General features: G+C 40.4%; 1 protein-coding gene across 1 annotated transcript; it reads right to left on the bottom strand.

The window, feature by feature from the left end:
- Nucleotides 1-327: 327 nt before the first annotated feature.
- On the bottom strand, nt 328-18,824 carry RAB32 (RAB32, member RAS oncogene family). The gene is made up of 3 exons (XM_084284752.1): nt 18,488-18,824; nt 3,364-3,641; nt 328-1,879 (listed from the first exon to the last, which is right to left on the bottom strand). The coding sequence occupies exons 1-3, from the start codon at nt 18,705-18,707 to the stop codon at nt 1,730-1,732; spliced, it is 648 nt and encodes a 215-aa protein (XP_084140878.1). The 5' UTR covers nt 18,708-18,824; the 3' UTR covers nt 328-1,729.
- Between the last annotated feature and the right edge of the window lie 380 nt (nt 18,825-19,204).

The raw sequence follows: 19,204 nt of genomic DNA, 5'->3' as shown, positions 1-19,204 counted from the left end.
GTTGCTGAAGGTTTAAGAGCAGAAGGCCACATGAAGGCCTGAGCTACTGTGTATGACCTTGCTTGGAGAAGGATATTAAGCTTGACAACCCAAGAACCCTTTCACAACCTAGGAACCCTTTTATCTGAATTACTTTATAATCAGAAACTAGTTAAACCCTGTTTTAATTTATGCCAAACCTTATTATGATAAATTAAAACAAGCCTTAACACAGTGACTACTAGAATACACAAACATTTTCACTGACATTTGAAAACAAGTTTATACAGGATAGCACACAGGAAGTGAAGATTCATTCTCAAAAGCATACACCAACAACATAAGATGCCCAAATATATTTATTGGTCTCTTAAAAAGTATGTTACTCTTTAGAAAAGACAGCTTAGGAAGTTTTAATGCAGATTAGAGTACATCCAGTCTGGCACATACTTCATGTGAATGTTTAAACATCAGTACCATCAGACCAAACAAGATAAGACTTCTTAAGCCAGTAGCAATAAGATACCAGGACAGAAGAAACTTTTAAAATATAAAAGGAGCTTCAAAGCCTTTCAGCCAGGCAGAGCCAGAGTTCCAGAATATATTCAAGAACTGTGTCGTCTTTCCACTCCTTTTGATTTTCATTTGCTGCCAGAAATGCATGAGTTCTAAGGAAGCTTGAGCACAGAGAGCTACAAACTGGTAAGCCAGTTCACCAGCCCTGAGTAGTCAGAAGAGTGCAGCACTGTTCTAAAATTGAAAAAAAAAAAGGTAGAGCTTTGTGTTTGACAGACTACAAAGAATCGGTTTAACCATTTCTTTCACGACATCTCCCCTTCTCCTCTCAGTATTCAGAACCATCTCCAGGCAGAATAAAAAAGAAGCAAGTTGATCATCACAGGACAGTAAGATATTTACTTTATGAGCTCTCGCTAAAGTTTTCAGTGTTAGTGCATGAAAGGGTTTCTGAATGTTTATTTCTAGGTGTGCATATGGGTGAAGTTACCATAATTACAGTTGTGTCAGAAGTATAACTGTATTCACTAATGTGTTTCACAGGTAAAGCATTAGCTGAAAATATTCTGCTTTAATTAGCTAGAGATGCATTTTTGCTATTATCTTTAACCATGCCTTTCCCATTAAACAGTCATTTTTCCAGCTTGTTCCTACTCTGTGAAGAAAGCAGTCTACTCCACTCAATCCTGGTGAACCCACTAAGGATGATATCTCCTGTCTGTCATTGTCCACTTCAAAACTTCTGGAATGTCTTGATCCAGGAGAACTAGCAATGAGACAGACCCTCATGGTGGGAATAATAAATAAGGACAAGTGTGTAGGTGAGAAGTCAGGCTAAAGTGGGACACTACTGGTGACAAAGGAGAAGTATTCAGAAAAGGTGCAAGTGTCTGTTCAGCTAAAACCATGAGTGAGTCCTATTTGGAATGTAGCATATGTCCTAGAAGGAAAGTAGACACTGAATGTAACTTTATTCCTTTTTCAGGCATGTAACCACTACCTTATGTTCTCAGGTAAGAAACTAATCAGACTTAGATGCAGCCACTCAAGCAAGTGGAGTGACAATTCATAAGTTCCAGGTTAAACAAGAGTATGTAAATGCCCACATGAATCACCTGTTCAGATAATACCAGACACCCCATATGAATTGTCACAATGCAGCACCATAGCAGCAGTTGAATTTAAGGAACAGTCTTGCTGCTCATTCCATCACATTTGCTGAACAGTGGTAGCATTAGCAGCACTGTGATTTACTCTCTGCTTTCAATGGGTCTAGGTCCAGTTTTGGTTTCCCCACATCATTCTCTTCATTAGGAAAGGTTTTATAGTTGGCAAGGATGTTTTCCACCAAGAATCGAGCAGCTTCATCTATGTTGATGTTGTCCTAAAAATATTGAAAGCAAAAAAAAAGTCAGTCTTATTTTAAAAAGGGTCATACATTCCTGTTAGAAGCTGTCCAAATACAAACTTTTCTACAGTCACCAGCAAGATGCAAACACCTTCCATGTAGATGCATGAGGTTATGGCTCAAACACTTGTTCTTTTGCAAAAGTCAGCCAGAAAAGGTTTGATACAGAAGTTATTCACCCATATTACATATAGAATACTTTGACTGTAATCTAGCGTGCAGTCTGGGAATAAGCTTCATCTACATTTTGAGAAGTCACAAGTGCTGAGCTGCATTTTTGCATCAGGAAAGACAGATGGTTACAGTGCTCATAGTAGTGAGACACCTTCTAGGGTCTTTTCCTGTTTCTGCTGCAGTTTGGATTTTATCATTTATCTAAAAAGGACCTTTTGAATCAGCCTTAAACCCAGCTAAATTGGGGTGCCTCATCTAGCTACTCTACATTTTCTTATGCATGCTTTGAAAAATAACTTAATCTACACTCCAAAGAAGTCATGTATGCAGGATACCTAGAGCTGTATTTCAGCCCGGTACCTCAGTTGCTGTGTACTTTCCTTACTTTAAAGGCAATCAATTCTTACAGAGCTTTTATGGAAAAGCATCTGAGCATCATGCCAAAAATGCCTATCATTTACAAGTAACACTCGGCCAGTTTGTCAGCAGCAGCTAAAGGAAGTGGGCAAAACAAGGAAAGAGGGACCTTGAGGTTTAGCTTACTATGTAAGAGTTATCAGCCAGACCAGTAACTTGGTATGCCAGACACATTGTCTTCATCTAGAAAAAAAGATTCCATTTCAAGCATCAATCAGGTTTCAAACTGTTGGATTTCACTTCCAACGAAGTTGCTGCAAGTTTATATGTACATTGACCAAATTGACAGAGTAAGAACAATATAAGACATTACTCATTTGAGTTATTTATTTGAATAAAGCAGCTATCTTAGCTTAAGTTGCTACACTGAGTGATTTGCTTCTCCCTAGTTCAGTCTTGCTACTGCCTGATAAAATAGAAAAGTGGTTTAGTAACATTATCTGGGTGGGTAGTAGCAAGTGAGCAAATAGCTTGTTCATTTCTGAAGTCTTACCACTTCCTTCATGCAACAAAGAAAAGCTGCAATATGGAAACCAGGACCTAAAGATAACTTGCCTTTTTCAGTAGTTCAATCAGGAGAATTAACATCTACTGAACAATACTGATCCTGACACACACAAGATGAAAGCAGCTTATTGAACTTGGTTAATTAAGGCTTCCAGTTAGTTTTAAGGCTCTGAGTTTATAGGGCATTTCGAATTTAATTCATATATGTTGGAAGTTTTCTGTAGCAGTAAGCTATCCTGCATACCACATCTAATTTTTTAGAACAGTCACATCCCCTTATTTTTCTTCCCCACATGGAATTAGAAGACATGAATATAACCAATACTTAGCAGTTAAGGCTTTTTTTTTTTTAAAATGCTTACCTTAGCAGATGTTTCAAACCACCCAACAAAGCCACCTTCCCTGCAGAACTGGTCCATTTGAGAGGGATTTTGGCTGCCATCTTTCTTCTGGTCGCACTTGTTTGCAAGAAGAACAGCAGGGATGGGGCTGCCATTGGGAAGTAATACTTTACTGTCCAAATCATGCTTCCATTTTGAAACAGCCTCAAAAGTAGAGCCTCTTGTGACATCAAAGACCACAAAGGCACCAACTGCCTCTTTGTAGTATACTCTTGTCATATTTCCAAAACGTTCCTGGCCTGAAAAAGAAGGGAGTAGCAGTATTTATATTCACTACAGCTCATGCTAAAAATATAAGTAGACTTCTGTACCAGGTTAGTACACATCAGTTCAGCATTTCACTCTAATAACCTCATCTCCTCCATTCTATGGAAGCTGATTACAACAGGGCCATTATGTACATCACACATGACAAGCCAGATGCTAAAAGCAGCCTGCAATTCCAGCTACCACTTAAACTTTTAAAAAAGTTATTTGTTAAAAAGTGATTATAGGCATTACTACTCAAACAACACTATCAGCACAAGTACACAGAAGTTATTCTTTCCACAAAAAACATTTCTGCATGATTTATATAAGCCTAGTCACTTCAGATACACATTTCAGCAAACCCAGAGGCTTTAACAGGGGGACAGGTGCAGCTTTCTACAAGCTCTGAAGTCTAATAGCCTTCAGTGGATCTTATGAAGAAATCACCTACGTTCTAGGTTTTTTTCTTAGGGTCAAGCTTAGAAAGAGCTAGTTTAATAGTTCAAGCTAAACCTCTCAACTTCGCCTTTCAAGTCCAAGACCTTCTCTGTAATAATTTCCAACTGTAGGAGTCCTACGGCAGTCCAACAATTTGATGCAAGGGGACCAGAATAGCTGAAGTACAATTGAACATAAATCTGGATGAAAGCCAACATCCAGTACTAAAAACTCTTATTCATAAATACGGCTCTTGAAGTCAGTATGCTTGAGATACAGAATTAGAATACAGCTCAGCTTTTCTTCTGTTTGGAAGGTCACACTATGTTTATACCTGAATGAGCAAAACAGTATCTAGTGCAAGCATGTCACTTGAAGTTTGGGCTACTAAACTCATTTTCTGATTTGTTGAGAAGTCTCCAATGGAGAAAGCAATCCTTGCACTATACCACTTCATACACTGTAACACTACTTTAGCTGTTAGCATTTAGTTCACATGCAGTTTTAGAAAAAAAGGATTTTAATTGGGAACATCTGTCCTTTGTTTATAAACATTTAAGTCTGCCTTTGATCATCAAGGACAGTTTTATTTTCTCAGAAAGAACCAGAGATCACTAAGTAAAAGAACTGGTGAAGTTTTGCTGTCAAAAGGAAGCTTTTCTAGCTCAATTTTCGTGTCATTTTCATGTCAGTACTTCAGCTTAGTTCATTCTTTACAGAGATTTTCAGAACAGACAAAGCATTTGCTAGAAATGCCTGAAACCAGCAGTAGCCACAAGCAGTAGCTTCCATAGAAGTAGTAGAAAGGAGTTTTTTTTTCCCCCCAACTGTTCAACTTTTAAAGTATAATGCTGCATAAAACAGCATCGCTAGCTGACATCCTGATGAGAACAAGTTACACACGAGTTTCTTACTACCAGCAGAGTATCCCATGTGAGAACAAGGAGCACGTATAAGAGGAAAGATGCACCAAGCCTGCATCTCAAACTGCTGCTGGAGGAGGCACATTCCTTACACACTGTTTAGGAAACTTGTACACAAACTTGTGTTGCCTTTCAAGCATATGAGTAAGCCTGGAAAGGCATAGCAAGGTAGATATGGTATCACCACCAATTCCTGTTATGCAGGCATGTTTCCCTCTCAAGTGCTAAATGCTAGAGGGCTAAATCCTATCTTCAGTTCAGGAAGCATATTCCTCTGCACCACAGGATGGGCTCACAAAACAAACAGCATTCTCTGCATATTCTTCTGTAATTTAAGCTGCACGAAAGCAGACAAGAAGACACAGTTTAGTATTACAGATTAATGCCTTTTATAGATCAAGTACTCCCATCTGAAAGCTGCTCTTTTCTAAAGTGGCCTCAACTCTAAAACAGTTCACTACAGAGCTGCCTTCCCCTCTGGAATTCACATATGCTATGCTATCAACAGACCTGTATACTAGCTTCTGACTGCTCTTTCATCCTGTCTGAAAGTCCTGTAAGGATGGGTAGGACCTTCCTATTCCAGACATAAACAATAACACATGACCTGCCTAAAAGATAGTTGTTTTTTTTCTTGTGTTAACAGGTACATGGCATGAGGCAGGAAGAGAGTTCAGTATAAACCAGGTAGACTTTCTGTACAATTCTGTTACCACTGACAATGCACAGGCTTTAGCCTCTTGTACTTGAAAGCTTAACAGGAATTTGACACAAAATAAGCGCTTTTTTGCTTGCAGAAAACAAGCCATAAAAACACTACAAGTCTGATCATCCTCTATATAAGCATTAAAACTGAATTTACTAAAATTTTGCCATGCTCAGTTCAGCCAGGGATTTCTCATTTCCTAAATTCAGCAAGATTTTTGCCATAGTAAACTTACACTGCAAGAACAACGTTGGCAGTACAGAAAGAGAATCATACCCACAGAGGGGAAAAGGCTAAGAGTGATCAGATAAAACTAGACTTAAAGCCTCTACTGCACAGAGTTGCAGAAGGAAAAGGACAGCAATGTAACTACTTAGTACAGCCCTATGGAGAGGACATTAGAGGATAAGTCATACTGATAAGTCTGTTGTTTTGCTGTAAACCTGGTGGTAGCACTGAGGTATCCTTTCTGTTTCAGGGGTTCAATCTAAGCTGCAGGGCAGCCATGGGGATCTGATGTTTTATCTGGGGATACTTCCATTTATATGTAAGTAGCTGTGTGCAATGCAAAGTTCTGCATTCTCTAACCACAAAGTTTTCACATCTAAATGACTCAGCACATGTTGTCACTGTATTTTCCAGTAATTGCAAGAGCATCAAGTGAAATAATTGCATAATGTCCTGCACTGGGATCTAATGCAGTTCCCTACAGTAGCATCACAGGAATGAAGTTCAGTTTAAACCTGCATCAGACCTTGGCAGCTTCTCTTGCTTTTGAGTTTACATCAAAACAGACCTAAAGCATATCTAGCTACTTGAAAAAAAAAAGTTAGAACCTGGTCTGATATCTGAAGCTTTCTGTCCTTTACTTGACAAGAGATAAAAGTTATCACCATAAGATTCGGGAAGTGCCAGCCTTGCCTTGAAGTTTATTTTTAAAAATTTCTACAGCAATATTTCCCAGTGAAAGGAATACACAAGTGTCCTGTTTATCATAGCAGCGTGACTTATCATTGTGGCTATTCTTGCTTTTAGTTAGTGGTAGATGCCCCGCATTCCTACCATTATTGGAAGTCTTAATTCATGCTCATGAGACGGAAATTGAGGCTAGAAGCAGCATGTTAAATGTGCAAGTAACTGCTGGATATGCATGGTATTGGACATGTCTGGTTCCTTCCTCCAGAAAAATCCCCCCATACCTAAAGAGTTAAGAGTGGTTAATATGAACAGGAACTACTCACTGACAGCAAAGAGATCTATGTGGAAGTTCCCCTCAGCTATGTTTTCTGCTGGGAAAGGAAGTTTGTTTTACCTCTGTCAATATCAGAAGTACAGCACAGGTTCCCCTACCTTGTAAGATCTACTCTTAGCCTACTATGAAGCCACACTACTGACAAGCCAGAGCTCTGTTACTTGCATTTAAACCCTTTTCTTGGCATGAGCACCATTGCTGGAAAGAATCTAACCGCTCTCACAGAGAAAACTAACAGTTCTGACATAATCCAGGAACTGTCACTAATGAGGAAGAGATGACCACAGGTTATAAAAAGCCTGACAACTGGAAGAATGATGAAGCCGTTTTTCTTGCTGAGGAGATCTTTGACAGGCTAATCAGCTTAATGGATGGCCAGAGCTCAAAATTTGATTTGAAACAACTCTGGCAGTTCCACATCAAATAATCCTGATCTGGAGAAGTAGGCTAAAGTCACCCAAAAGTGAACACAACTAGATGAAGAGTTTTATTTCTAACTAACAAACAACTTTGAGGACCACTGCCATGAGTTTTGCAGTTTTTCCCCTGGACACAGTAATACTGATTTGTCAGAATTCCAACATATGGTCAAAGCCCTCAGTTTATGAATAAGGCCAAGCAGCTATTTCAGCATTCAGCTCACTGTCCAGTTAGTTTAAAAGGCAGTTTAAGTAGTAAAGGAGTATACCACACAAGAAATCTTTATATAACCATGCCAAGAAATATCCAGCAGTACCACAGTAGCAAAGAAAGTAAGAGACCTAGTAAATCAAATTAGGTGAATTCAAGAAGCGTAGAAGTAACATTCTGCTGAGGTCTTCCTTTTCTATCAACAGGTGAATCTCAACTACAGTACTATATATATATATAAACACTATATCACAGGATGCTTAATTAAATCATAATGAACAGTTGTAATTGATCAGTGTTAGTCTGGGAATACTTTAATGTCCTCCTTCCCTTGTGAGAAGGGTTATCAAAGATCAGGTATTCACCATGACCACCAACAGTTAATAGGAGTCAAGCCAAAATTCAAGAAGTTCAAGAAGGGTCACTAATGCCAGCCTGGTGAAAGGATTCCTCAATTGTCTTGGCTGATGGTCTGAACATCAATCAGGGTAAGACCCCGTGCAGATACAGAGAATTCTGGTTTCTCTCACCACAGAGAAGGAAACTCATGGTCAATGTTTAGCAAGACAACAGATTTGGAAATATATAAGTATCTTGAAGTTGATACATACTTCCTTCAAAACAGAGAAGTCCAGTGCAAGCCACAAATGAAGTCCTCTAAGTAATGATTCTGCTCCACTGTCAGCATTTATTAGTGCTACAGGAGATAGCAACAACATAGCCTAAAGTCTGTGAGGACACCAACAGGGGTACCTGCAGGGGCACTGTAGAACATCTAAATGCAAGTTTAAGACAACTTTTACTGAGGATAAAAGCTTGAACTGAACTATTTTGATATAAAAAGTGTAAACACATCAGGCTATGCTGCAGTCCATATGGGATGTTTTGTGTACATGCATGAACAATAGACCACTGAAAATACTTCTGAAGTAGAAAAATAAGTAACCTCTAATGAACTACTCAAGTTTTAACCCAGAGTTCTGTAAACATTTAGGATAGACTCAGACTGGCACTATGCTCAGGTTTTGGTACCTGTCTCCCTTGGAGAAGTCCTAAGTCCTTTATAATGCACTAAGGATCTCAGATTTAAATCAGGAGTATCCATTTCACTTCCTAGGTAGCCACTACATTTTGGCTGTTTGATGGCCCTACAGCTAGATGTTTGACACCAGACCATAAACAGTCAGGACTGCCCTGAGAAGGGACTGCCCCATTCTCCAGACATTTCATGTACATTTTAGCACCACTGGGTTCAGGTATGAGCTGTCTGGGGCTGCTTTGTAGTGACATACTGATATTACTTGCAAGCCACCACTGCTGATGGTGGATCCCCCACCCGCTCCCCAAGCCAGGACAGCTTGTCCCAGAACTGTCTTACCCAATTAGATTGAATTTGTTATTCAGCAGGAAGTAGGTTAACCAAACCACTATCAATATTACAGGACATGCTCAAGTGACTGCCTGCTTTTTCACATGGGCAGCAGCCGTAGATTGAGAAAGAAGAGACAGACTCCAAGACAGCCAGTACTAGATGTCTTCCTGTTCCTCATCCTTACCCACATAAGCTATCAGCGCAAGACTGTCAAGTGTTTAAACTACAAAAGGTGTTGAGCAAGATCAGTAGCATAGAAGGTATTAGGAACCTGTAAGAGTTGCAAAAGGCACATCGAGCTTCACTCTTGCTTTTCACCACAGTGAAAGTAATACTTGGTATTTGTGGTTCTGATGACAAACGCTAAGAGGTTAAAAGAACGAGAATGACATTTTCCTGTATTAGACAGTACTAGAAATAGTTTCACTGCAGCTCTTGCAGTTGATTAAACAAAGGAAGTCTCAGGTAACTTATGTGAACTGGTAGTGTCCTTTCTTACTAAGGGTGGTATGGGAAAGTTAATGACCACTGGATGGACAACTTATTGTCAGTAAGTGTCCCACACCCTTCAGAGAAAGGCTTTTCACTGAATAATTAGCCAGTCAATCCCTACTTGACTGACTCCCACTTCACTATAAGAGATGACCTTTGATACTCTGGTTATGTTTACATTAGGAAGCAGGAAAGGTGTAATAGAAGCAATGCTGTTGAGCGAGACGGTATTGAGAGTTGGCATCCACAGTGTACTGTATGCTACAGGTACAGTATGTATGAGAGTTGTTCCAGACTATTTGGGGTCATTGAAGTCACTGAATAATGACAGTTCAGGTGTGGCAGTATCCTGACTATTTAGATCATGACTTCAAGCATTTTCACAGGTTCCTAGAAGGAAGTGTTTCTTTCTTTAACAGAAGTAGCTCGCTCTAAAATTTCATTGTACAGCACAATGAGAATCTGAACTAGTCATTCATTTGCTAATCTTTCCATTTGAAAATTTGGGTAGCTAGCCTCACCAATTTGTTTGCTATTTCTACACCTCAGGATAAAGTAGAACCAATGCAACAGCAGAATCACTGAGGTGCAAGCACTTGGAAGCTGGACACTTGATTGCTATCAGGAAAACTGGCATCTGCCATCCTGATATGTGGAAGAGAATGGTGTGCTTTTCCTAAAGAAAAGGCTTACATGTAGGATGAACTTTACCTCAAGAACCTGCACAGATCACGGGGAGGTTTACAGTAAGACTGAAACTTCTCTTTGCAGCCTGTAGCCTTAGGCTAATCCAGTGATTTAAGACTGCCTAAACTAGCTTTAAAAGTTTAATATCTTGTAATCTAAGATTACCTCCTCTAAGCTTAGGCAAGATGCATTTGCAATTCAGCTACCTTTATCCACAATCAAATCTACTGTAGGTAAGAGTATGACAGTCCTGTTCATACAGGAAAGTTTCACAGGTTAGTTTTCACTTCTGCTTGCAACTTTGACAAATTGAGAAGTTCCCAACTAAGCAGTAGATTTCTGTCCATAGAAAAGTATAGTCCAACTAAACTAAATACTTTAACTAAACAAATAGAGCATGTATGGAAAAAAAACTCCTTGCATTAGAATTCACTCAGAGTTGACAGCCCAATTATTGCCAGTAACAGCATGAACAGGTAACTCAGATTTTGTTCTAAAAAGTCTTAAAACAAGTCACATGCCAGAGTTAAATTACTTCATGCCCAACACCCCCGATCCATCTCCTTCAGTGTACTGCCACGCAGCCAGAGCTGTGCTGTGTACTTAGTGATGCTGCATGGCACTGTGGCATTTCATAGCACAAGAGAACAATTCTGAAGTCAGTTTGTCTCAAGATCAACTTTATCACGGGACTGAAAAAATTTTAATCTCTAAAACAGTCAATGTGTCATGGCACACTGTGTGCCACTGGAATTTTATATTGAGTAGCTGCCACTCTGTTCTGCCCAGCACTCTAGTTGGGGATCACTCAAAGAACAAGTTCCCATAGCTTTAACTGTGACACTCAAAGGCTTCTTTAAAAATACTTTTTGAAAAGCTGCCAAGATCCACACAATAAGAAATACTGGTTTACACTTACTGCTAATCTAGAAGCTATCCCTACTGAAAGGGTGCTAGGGTTTTTCTAGTCCAAGATTTATTTTTTTTTCTAAACAACCTCCATAAAACCCTGAAATCCTATAATTCTTCAAAGCAACACACCATCACATCTACCTTTGTTCTGCATCTCTGTAGCTAGGTGACAATGTGAGATGTTGAATGTTTTACCACAGGCAGCTTGAGAAGCATGCTGCACTTCAGTCACTGCTTATTGCCATTCATACTAGCTTTAACACCTGCAAAAGCCTCAAAGAATTATTCCTATGCTTTCATAGCAAAATTAATAAATTTCCTTACTGCCAATCACTTCCTTTTGACCTGGCATATCACACATCAGAAATTCTAGTCTGAGTACTTGGAGGGAACAACCTGCAAAGACAAGTCAATAATCGCTGCTGCAGGAAAATATTTCCAGCAGCTCTGAAATTGAATCCCAGGATCCTTGCTCACTACTGAAGAGAATAAACTTATTTTATACAGCATGTTGGAGACTTTTAAGATGGGCTGCTAAGATTACCTGTCTTATGAAACACAGGAAAGAAAAGGAGTTTTGAACAACCCCTATACAGCACTTGTCCACTTAAACTGTACTTGTGACCACACACTTCAGTGTGTGTGTTCTTTATGTGCACACCAAGCATGGTGTGCACATAAAGAAAACTGAACTGGTAAAAGGCCAAGTGTAGATGAATAAATAAGGCAAAATTACTAAGATTCTGAGCTGGAACACTGATGCAAGGCAAGTTGATAAAGGTCTGTCTCCATTCATGTAAGTTCACACATTAAGAGAAGAGTGTGTATTTAATGCAGTCTATATTGGTTTCTCTCTGAAGGGTAATATACTTGTCAAGTAACTTCATTTCTTACTACCTGAGCTAGTATTACTGGAATGGCAAGAATTCAGACAATACTTGCCTCCAAAAAGCTTGATGATCAATGTAAGTTAATGGATTTCTGCACAGATTTCTAGTTTGGTTTATGACTTGACCCAGAATTCAGTTATGTTGCGTGACATATGCTATTCTTCCTTGTGTCTGCCTTCCCTTTCCCCATTTAATGGGCCCATCCATCCTTTGCTCCTGTACCACAGTGCTACAGAACTATTTTTATGACCTTGTAAAAAATGTAAGCTTTCTGAACAACTGCTATAAAACATGAACCTTATCTATTTCAGAATAAGACTGAAGCTCCGTTTAATCCATTGTGATTAGAAGCTCAATTACTAAGTGATGCTTTCATTGTGAATAGAAATTAAGAGTGATTGCAAAAAAAAAAAAATCAATACAGTAATCTTTCCTTTAAAGGTGTACTAGATCAGATAGCCCCATTACATTTAAGAAACACAGAAAAGCCTATGAAGGAATTCTAAGCTTATTTCCAAGATACTGAAAGAACATCAAGTCTATTACTTAAATGAAACAGGTCTGATTGTGCAAGGTAAAACTGTTCAGTTACACTAAAACTGCCTAACACCAACTTCAAGACTGTAATATTTCCCATGTGCTTGTGGAATTCCTAGTTTTAAATTATCAGCACAAAGGGTTTGACAAGTTCAGTTTAGGACAACATACACAGCGTTTGGTGTTGCTTAGTACTACATCATACAGCATAAGAACCTTCAGCAGTCCACTGGTAGGACAAGGAAATTGCTTTCAGCCAAACAACCAACCATAGCTTGCTGAAGGGCATCTGACAAGCAACTACTTAAATAGAAGAATTCTAAGGAATAAAGCACATTGACATCCAGAATCTGTAGACCATACAGAATCTTTTCACATCTGTGGTGCCCAGGGATGTCTGAAGGCTGAAGACACACCAAAAAAAAACAAAAAACAAAACAAGTTTAACATGTTTAGCAGCTACTTGGACCACTTAGCTGAAGAGATCCAGATACAGTAACTCATTCTCAAGTAAAAGTTCATAAACCTAGTTCCGCTGTTCCAGAGGAGTTACAGGAAAGGACACCCACACAAGATTTCCCACAGTAGGGTGGTTTCTGGAAGGAAATACATAGCACATCTTCAGTTGTTTCTTGTCTCTACTGCTTCCAAGACAACATTTCAAAAGCTTTCAAAATGAGCAGAACTACTTACCCCCCCCCCCCCCCACCTTTGCTAGTCCTGCAAGTTTTCAGCCAACATCATTAAAGAATTCTTCCTCTATAAAATGTATGTTTGCATGTGCATGAAAGAAGCATCCAGAGATCAGTCCCAGGTCTTTCAGATCTTTGTCAGTCTGAACTTGATCACATGAGGGTCTGAACCTGACTGGGAGCTTTCTGACCTGTCTCAGCTGTTACCAGAGGGTTAGAGCTCCCACCTCCATCACCAGATGAACCAGAAAATAGCTTCAAATGATTTGCCCTTTTTTTTTTTTTTGAAATAAAGCTCTGACCTCCAAGTTCTGAATCCATTTCTGATACTGCTATTTATATGCACATTTTTCACTCCTCCTTTTTCATTGCACTCAGTAGATTTGCTTACTAAGAGTGAGGAAAAGCATAACTGTGGGCATGTTATGCCTAGACTCTCCAGCCTCCACCCTATGCTCACCTTTTCTAGGCACACAACTAGGCAATTTCTTCACGATTTCTTTGCGAGACCTGCCATTTAAATCCCTATTCTGACCTTTAAAACATGTTGTGGGTAAGGACAAGTTGTTACAAGACTATCTGTAAGGATCACCACCTCCTAACTCTATGCCTTCAACAGACCTCTCTGAAAAATAATTGAAGTATGCCTCTCTGGCAGAGTTAGGTACATATGGGAAAGTTTTCTTGTTACCCCCTACAGGTTTTCAGGGATGCACTAACACCACTTAAGGCTTACTTTAGACCTTATTTAAAAAAAAAGTTAATAACACAAGAAACAAGTTGTGCTCTAGTACACTGAAGCAGCGTGGCAGTCTTCAGACACCTCAGCAGCATAAGTACAGACAAAATAAAGTATACAGCTGCTCAAAGCTAAAATATTTCTCACATGGAAGCACACTATCTCACATACCCAAACAACCTGAATGCCTTTGAAACTCAGCCAACAAAACATGCAACAGTCCAAAGTTATTCTCCACAGAGAGCACATAGCTACTACCAAGAACACTGCCTCTCCAGCGAGATGTTATTCCTCTGGGACAGGAAAGATTATTGGGTACAGCCTCACTCCCCTGTATCTAAGCTAAAAGGCTTGCATTTTGCTTTGTCTTGCTTTGCAAATCCTCACTTCAGTTTAGGTTCTCTACTTTGAAATGTTTGAGCATTCTCCTTCTCTTCTACCACATCCATTGCTTCCTGAACTCACTTTTCCTATTTCTCATGGTTTCCTATAGATGTGAACAAGTTAAACTCCTGAATAAATTGAAGTTTTAACATCTACTTGCATATCTAAGATCCACTTGTCTTTATGGAAAAAAATGGTTATTCCAGGTCTTCCTCAACTTACTATTTGAGGAAGATATTTCATCCAATGTCTCCATCATCTTCAGTACTGGGTTACATTCTAACAAGATAGAGTTCAGATCTTTTCAAGGATACAGGAAATAACAAATTTGCATGCTACAAGTCTTATCCATCAGCTCTTGAAAGCTTTTGCATTGCATGCTTAGAATAGCTAAGCACAACTGCTCCTCTTCTGTTTGTCCCATTCCACAGCCACACTCCTACAGTTAGAGCAATACTTCATTTTTAAATACTTATGAAGAAATTTTAACCAAGTCCTGGAAGAAGGGTACTGCTGCCAAAGTTAATGCAGAATGCCTTACTCAAAGCTTTTAATGAATTTGTCTACCAGTTGTCATTTGCGACATTTTTCAGAGGAAGCCAAACACTCAGATGGTCATCTTTGACTTACCATTATTACCCTCTAGAGAGCTGCATGTTTGTACAGGCTGGTGTGAGTGACAATGCTGCTCTTACTAGTTCAAATCAAGAGTTTGATTGAATCAGGAGAAGTCCTTATGGTGTTCCTTCAATCAGAGTTGAAAGTTACATCAATACACTATATTCACCTCCTACACTACATTGTGGTCAGTGTACTGATGAAGAGAGACCACGCTTGTCAAGTATGAATCTCTAGTGTATTGAAATTGACTAAAACACTTCCCTATCATTAAGATGCCTTTCATTTTTATCTCTTTAACACAGTGAGTCATTCCTATCTCCTACTTATTTCACCAATTATTTATGCCTTTTGAAGAAGGAGGTTAACCTTTTAACACTCCCAGAATTTATCCCGGAAGAGAAACTTATCATAGTTTCACATGCTGAGATAAAAAAAAAAAAAAAAACAAGACTAATGCACAAGGGCAGCTAAGGTTTAGAAGTTTTACTCTGTACAGACATGCATATAAACTGTTCCTCTTTTCCAAATACTTCACACAGCAAACAAGATTTGACATTGACTATCAGTCTCTCAAGCCTTTTCACCTCCATTGTCCAAAAAGCTACAACATCTATCTGTATAACTAAAATGCTTGAGTATTTATTGAATACATAAGTATATGCACAACAGTTCCCTTCTTCCCCCTTCACTATTTCACCATCTGTACACCCCCCACACACACCTTGATCCTGCAGCAGGTATCTGCATTACTTTGTACCCTACAATAGGAAGGTTATTCCAGAAAAAAAAAAAAGGAAGAATTGGCAATGTAACATTGTCATGGCCTATTAGGTAATTATATGGATTTACAACTAAAAACCTGCACTAGCACAGAAATTGAATCCATTCATGAACCTGCTGCATTGCAATATACAGCACAACATTCATCAGTTTGATGTTTGGCTACATTCACACCAGAAGCCAGCACAGTATCTGCATTATAATCCTCAGCTGATGGATTGAGCTAAATGGTTAGTTTTTAATCAATGATTTAGCGACACAACCTTAGATTGCAGCACACGGCTCTTTGAAGAAAGCTTTTTATGATGGACTTTAAGTACAAGATTTGATCTTTACTATGTTTAAGGGTTTGACTTCAATTCAGAAGCCTTTTTAAAGGCATCAAAATCCATTCAGAGTGCCAGCATCATGTTGCTTGCAGGGAAGTCACATGTAGTGTTACTTACCATAAGATTTAGATCTCTTGAAGAGATCTAAAGCTGTTTGTCTGCACATACCAGAAGATAAAGTTATCTGCATGAGCTGTTGAAAGCCAGAAGACTGTTGGGCTAATGAGTTAAGAGGGAATGACTATCACATGCTCAGATACTTCATTACATACTTTAATAAAATGCTTTAGGGAACATATGCTGGGACTATGTAGAAGCCATCTTCAAGCCAGTTCTCTAGAACTAAGAACTTCTACATAAACCTCATCCTCAGGTATTCAGAAAGATTCATGAAGTAAAGAAAGCTGCACAACACATTTCCAGCTCAATTACATTAGCAGTAGTATCTATGAGGGTTTCATGGTATTAATAAAATCCCTCTGATTTTATTTTTAACACAAGTCTAAACTACTGCTCTCATACTAGCTGAGCACAGCCCAATCAAGTATCACTAGAAATACAATTACTTCTGTTCTTGATCTCATTTTTCTACTGGAGAAGGGCTCCCAGCCCCTTGGAAAGAGAACAGCCTAAGCCACCAGAGTCAGAAGAATTTGGATTGCAACTCGCAAGATTGTTGTATTTACCTTCATTTTTGAAAGGGAAAGGATAGTGAGGAAATTCATGTGGAAACATGTATCAAACTGTAAGACTGGGGAAGCGTTGCCCTTTTAGTTTAGTAGGGCATCATCTGCGTAAGGCCTAGAATTGTTATGAATAATATATAAACAGTGACAGGAGAATAACAGAATTACTCTTCACTGTGTTAGCAATATTAGCACAAGCCTCTACAGATTTATCAGCAACTCCAAGATACGGTAATGGCAATAATCAAGAGTGAAAATGATGTCTTCTAGGTCTTGAAATTAATGCACGCTATATTATTAGAGCTTCCCATAATATAAAATAGTTTTTGTTACAAGTACAGCTAAGTTTCTGCTTAGCCTGTTGAAACAGGTTGCTTTGGCAGAGCACCAGTCTGCCCGTGTCTCTGAAACCAAGGGCTGAGGAGAAGTTAAACAGAAGTGTGGCAGCCTGCCAAACACCAGGACCCTGATCAGCCTTCTCTCTCTTATCTTCACAACCCCAGACTTGCTAAATTACAGCCAGAGTGTTGTAGCAGCTTGCACCAATACTGCCAATTGACTGGGGAAAAATAAGTTGAAAACTGATTTGAGAAGAGAACCTATCAGAAGAGAAACCCTGCCAATATTTCCCTTGCTCTCCAAAACAGCAATTAGAAAATATTTCAGTTTGCCCTACAGCAGAAAGATCTATGTTCTATTTCAGCATACTGCAGTGAGAAGCAGATTTTTTAGTTTGAGGAATTCCATGTGAAGTGTTTTATGACAGAGGTGCAGCAGCTTTGTGTTACCCTTCCTGTTTCATGAACTTCCACTTAACAGAGAAGAGAGATCAAAGAAACAGTAACTACCAGTTGTTACCCTAGTATCCTCCAATGTAAGTTTTAAAAACAGTAATTGAAGTTAAAAGCCTACTTGTTTTCGTATCTTTAGAAATATTCTGAAGATGGTAGAAAGGGAAGAGAGCTGCAGGTTAATACCCAGGCCACACACAAACCTAGAAACGCTTTGCCAACTTCAGATGATTAACAACTTGAGGATACGGGCTTCTTACAAAACCACAGCAAAATAAGTTTTACTGTGTCATTTAAAACCTCAGCATGAGCAGTTAACCAAGATATGTATGCAGTTTGATTCTCTAAGACATGTTAGAGAACAGTTCTTAGTTATACACAGGAAAGGAATGCTGTGCTGTTTGGGCATGCCAACAGGGCTTTTCTTCCTCAGTGTGCTCAGAGTACCTTTTTAATACACAAACCCACAATCTGAGCGCAGAGCTAAGTGTGACACAAGTCCCCTTTGCTCACCCCATGCTGCAGGGACACAAGTTGCATTGAAATTAAGTGGATGGCTCCAAATAACCAAAGTTCGAGCATGCCTTACATGAGACCAATGGTAGGTATATGAGCACCTTGAGCCCGTAAGGTGTGCCTGCTGAGCACAGCCTGCCTGGAGGAAATATGTATTTCCTCTAGAACCAACATGGAGCAGGGGCCACAAGCAAGCTGAAGCAGTGAGCAGCTGGGGCAGGGGTCAGACAACTGCTAGCAAGCAGAGCAGAGCACAGCAGCTTTTTGAGGACAGCTGCAGCAGCCTGGACAAGCCAAGAGGCACCAACACCAGCTGGCAGAGGCACCTGTGGGAAGCCAAACCAGCCTCCCCGACAAAGGCCTCACTTTGCTCAAGCCTCAAATTTAGACAGGAGCTGCTGAATGCAGCAGGGAAGGGGAAAAACGAGAAGCCAGGCTTGAGCACACCCCATCCCTCACCTGCAATGTCCCAGAGCTGCAGCCGCACCAGGGTCTTGCTGTCCCAGTTGATGACTTTGAGCGCGAAGTCCACCCCGATGGTGGCCCGGTAGTGCTGGGAGAAGAGCTGGTGCACATACCGCTTGATGATGCTGGTCTTGCCCACGCCCAGCTCCCCGATCACCAGCACCTTGAAGAGGTGCTCCCGGCACTCCGCCACCGGCCCTTCCCCACCGGCCATCCCCGCTGCCTTGCCTCGGCGCGGCTCTGCTCAGCCCCAAAACTTTCCCGGCCGGGATCTCGCCTCCAGGCAGCGCTGCCCGCCGAGCCAGCCCAGGCCGGGCGGCAGAGGGGAGGCCTCAACCACCTGACTGCAGTCACAGGACGCGGAAACTCCGCGCTTATAAATGCCCGGGGAGGGAAGGGGCGGGCGGCGGGGAGGAGCGGCCGGGACGGGCCCCGGGGAGCGGCCGCCAGCCCCGGGAGAGGCGGTGGTAGCCGCGTCTGTCCCTGTCCCGGCCCGGGGCCCCAGCGTCCCGCTCCCAAACTGATCCCGATTCGTTCCGTCCTCGGTCTGGCTCCGGTTCTTGTACGAGCCGCACCAGCCCAAGCAGTAAATGGACACGCACGGCCCTGTAGTCAGCAGCAAGTGGAGTGTCTGTCCTGCAGAGCGCATGGTGCCACGTCTGCAGGTTGCTCGTGCTGGGAAAGATCAGCAGCAACAACAACAAAATAAAT

Source organism: Netta rufina (genome assembly GCF_964035555.1).
Source record: "Netta rufina genome assembly, chromosome: 3".
Classification (NCBI taxonomy): Eukaryota; Metazoa; Chordata; class Aves; order Anseriformes; family Anatidae; genus Netta; species Netta rufina.
This window is presented reverse-complemented; position numbering and strand designations above follow the sequence as displayed.

Excerpts from the sequence above, each read along its gene's own strand:
- RAB32 (XM_084284752.1), bottom strand. The coding sequence starts at position 18,707 with ATGGCCGGTGGGGAAGGGCCGGTGGCGGAGTGCCGGGAGCACCTCTTC. Across the intron at positions 3,642-18,487 it reads GCAGCTCTGGGACATTGCAG|GCCAGGAACGTTTTGGAAAT; the intron begins GTGAGGGATGGG and ends CTTCTTTTTCAG. Across the intron at positions 1,880-3,363 it reads GGTTTGAAACATCTGCTAAG|GACAACATCAACATAGATGA; the intron begins GTAAGCATTTTA and ends CAATATTTTTAG.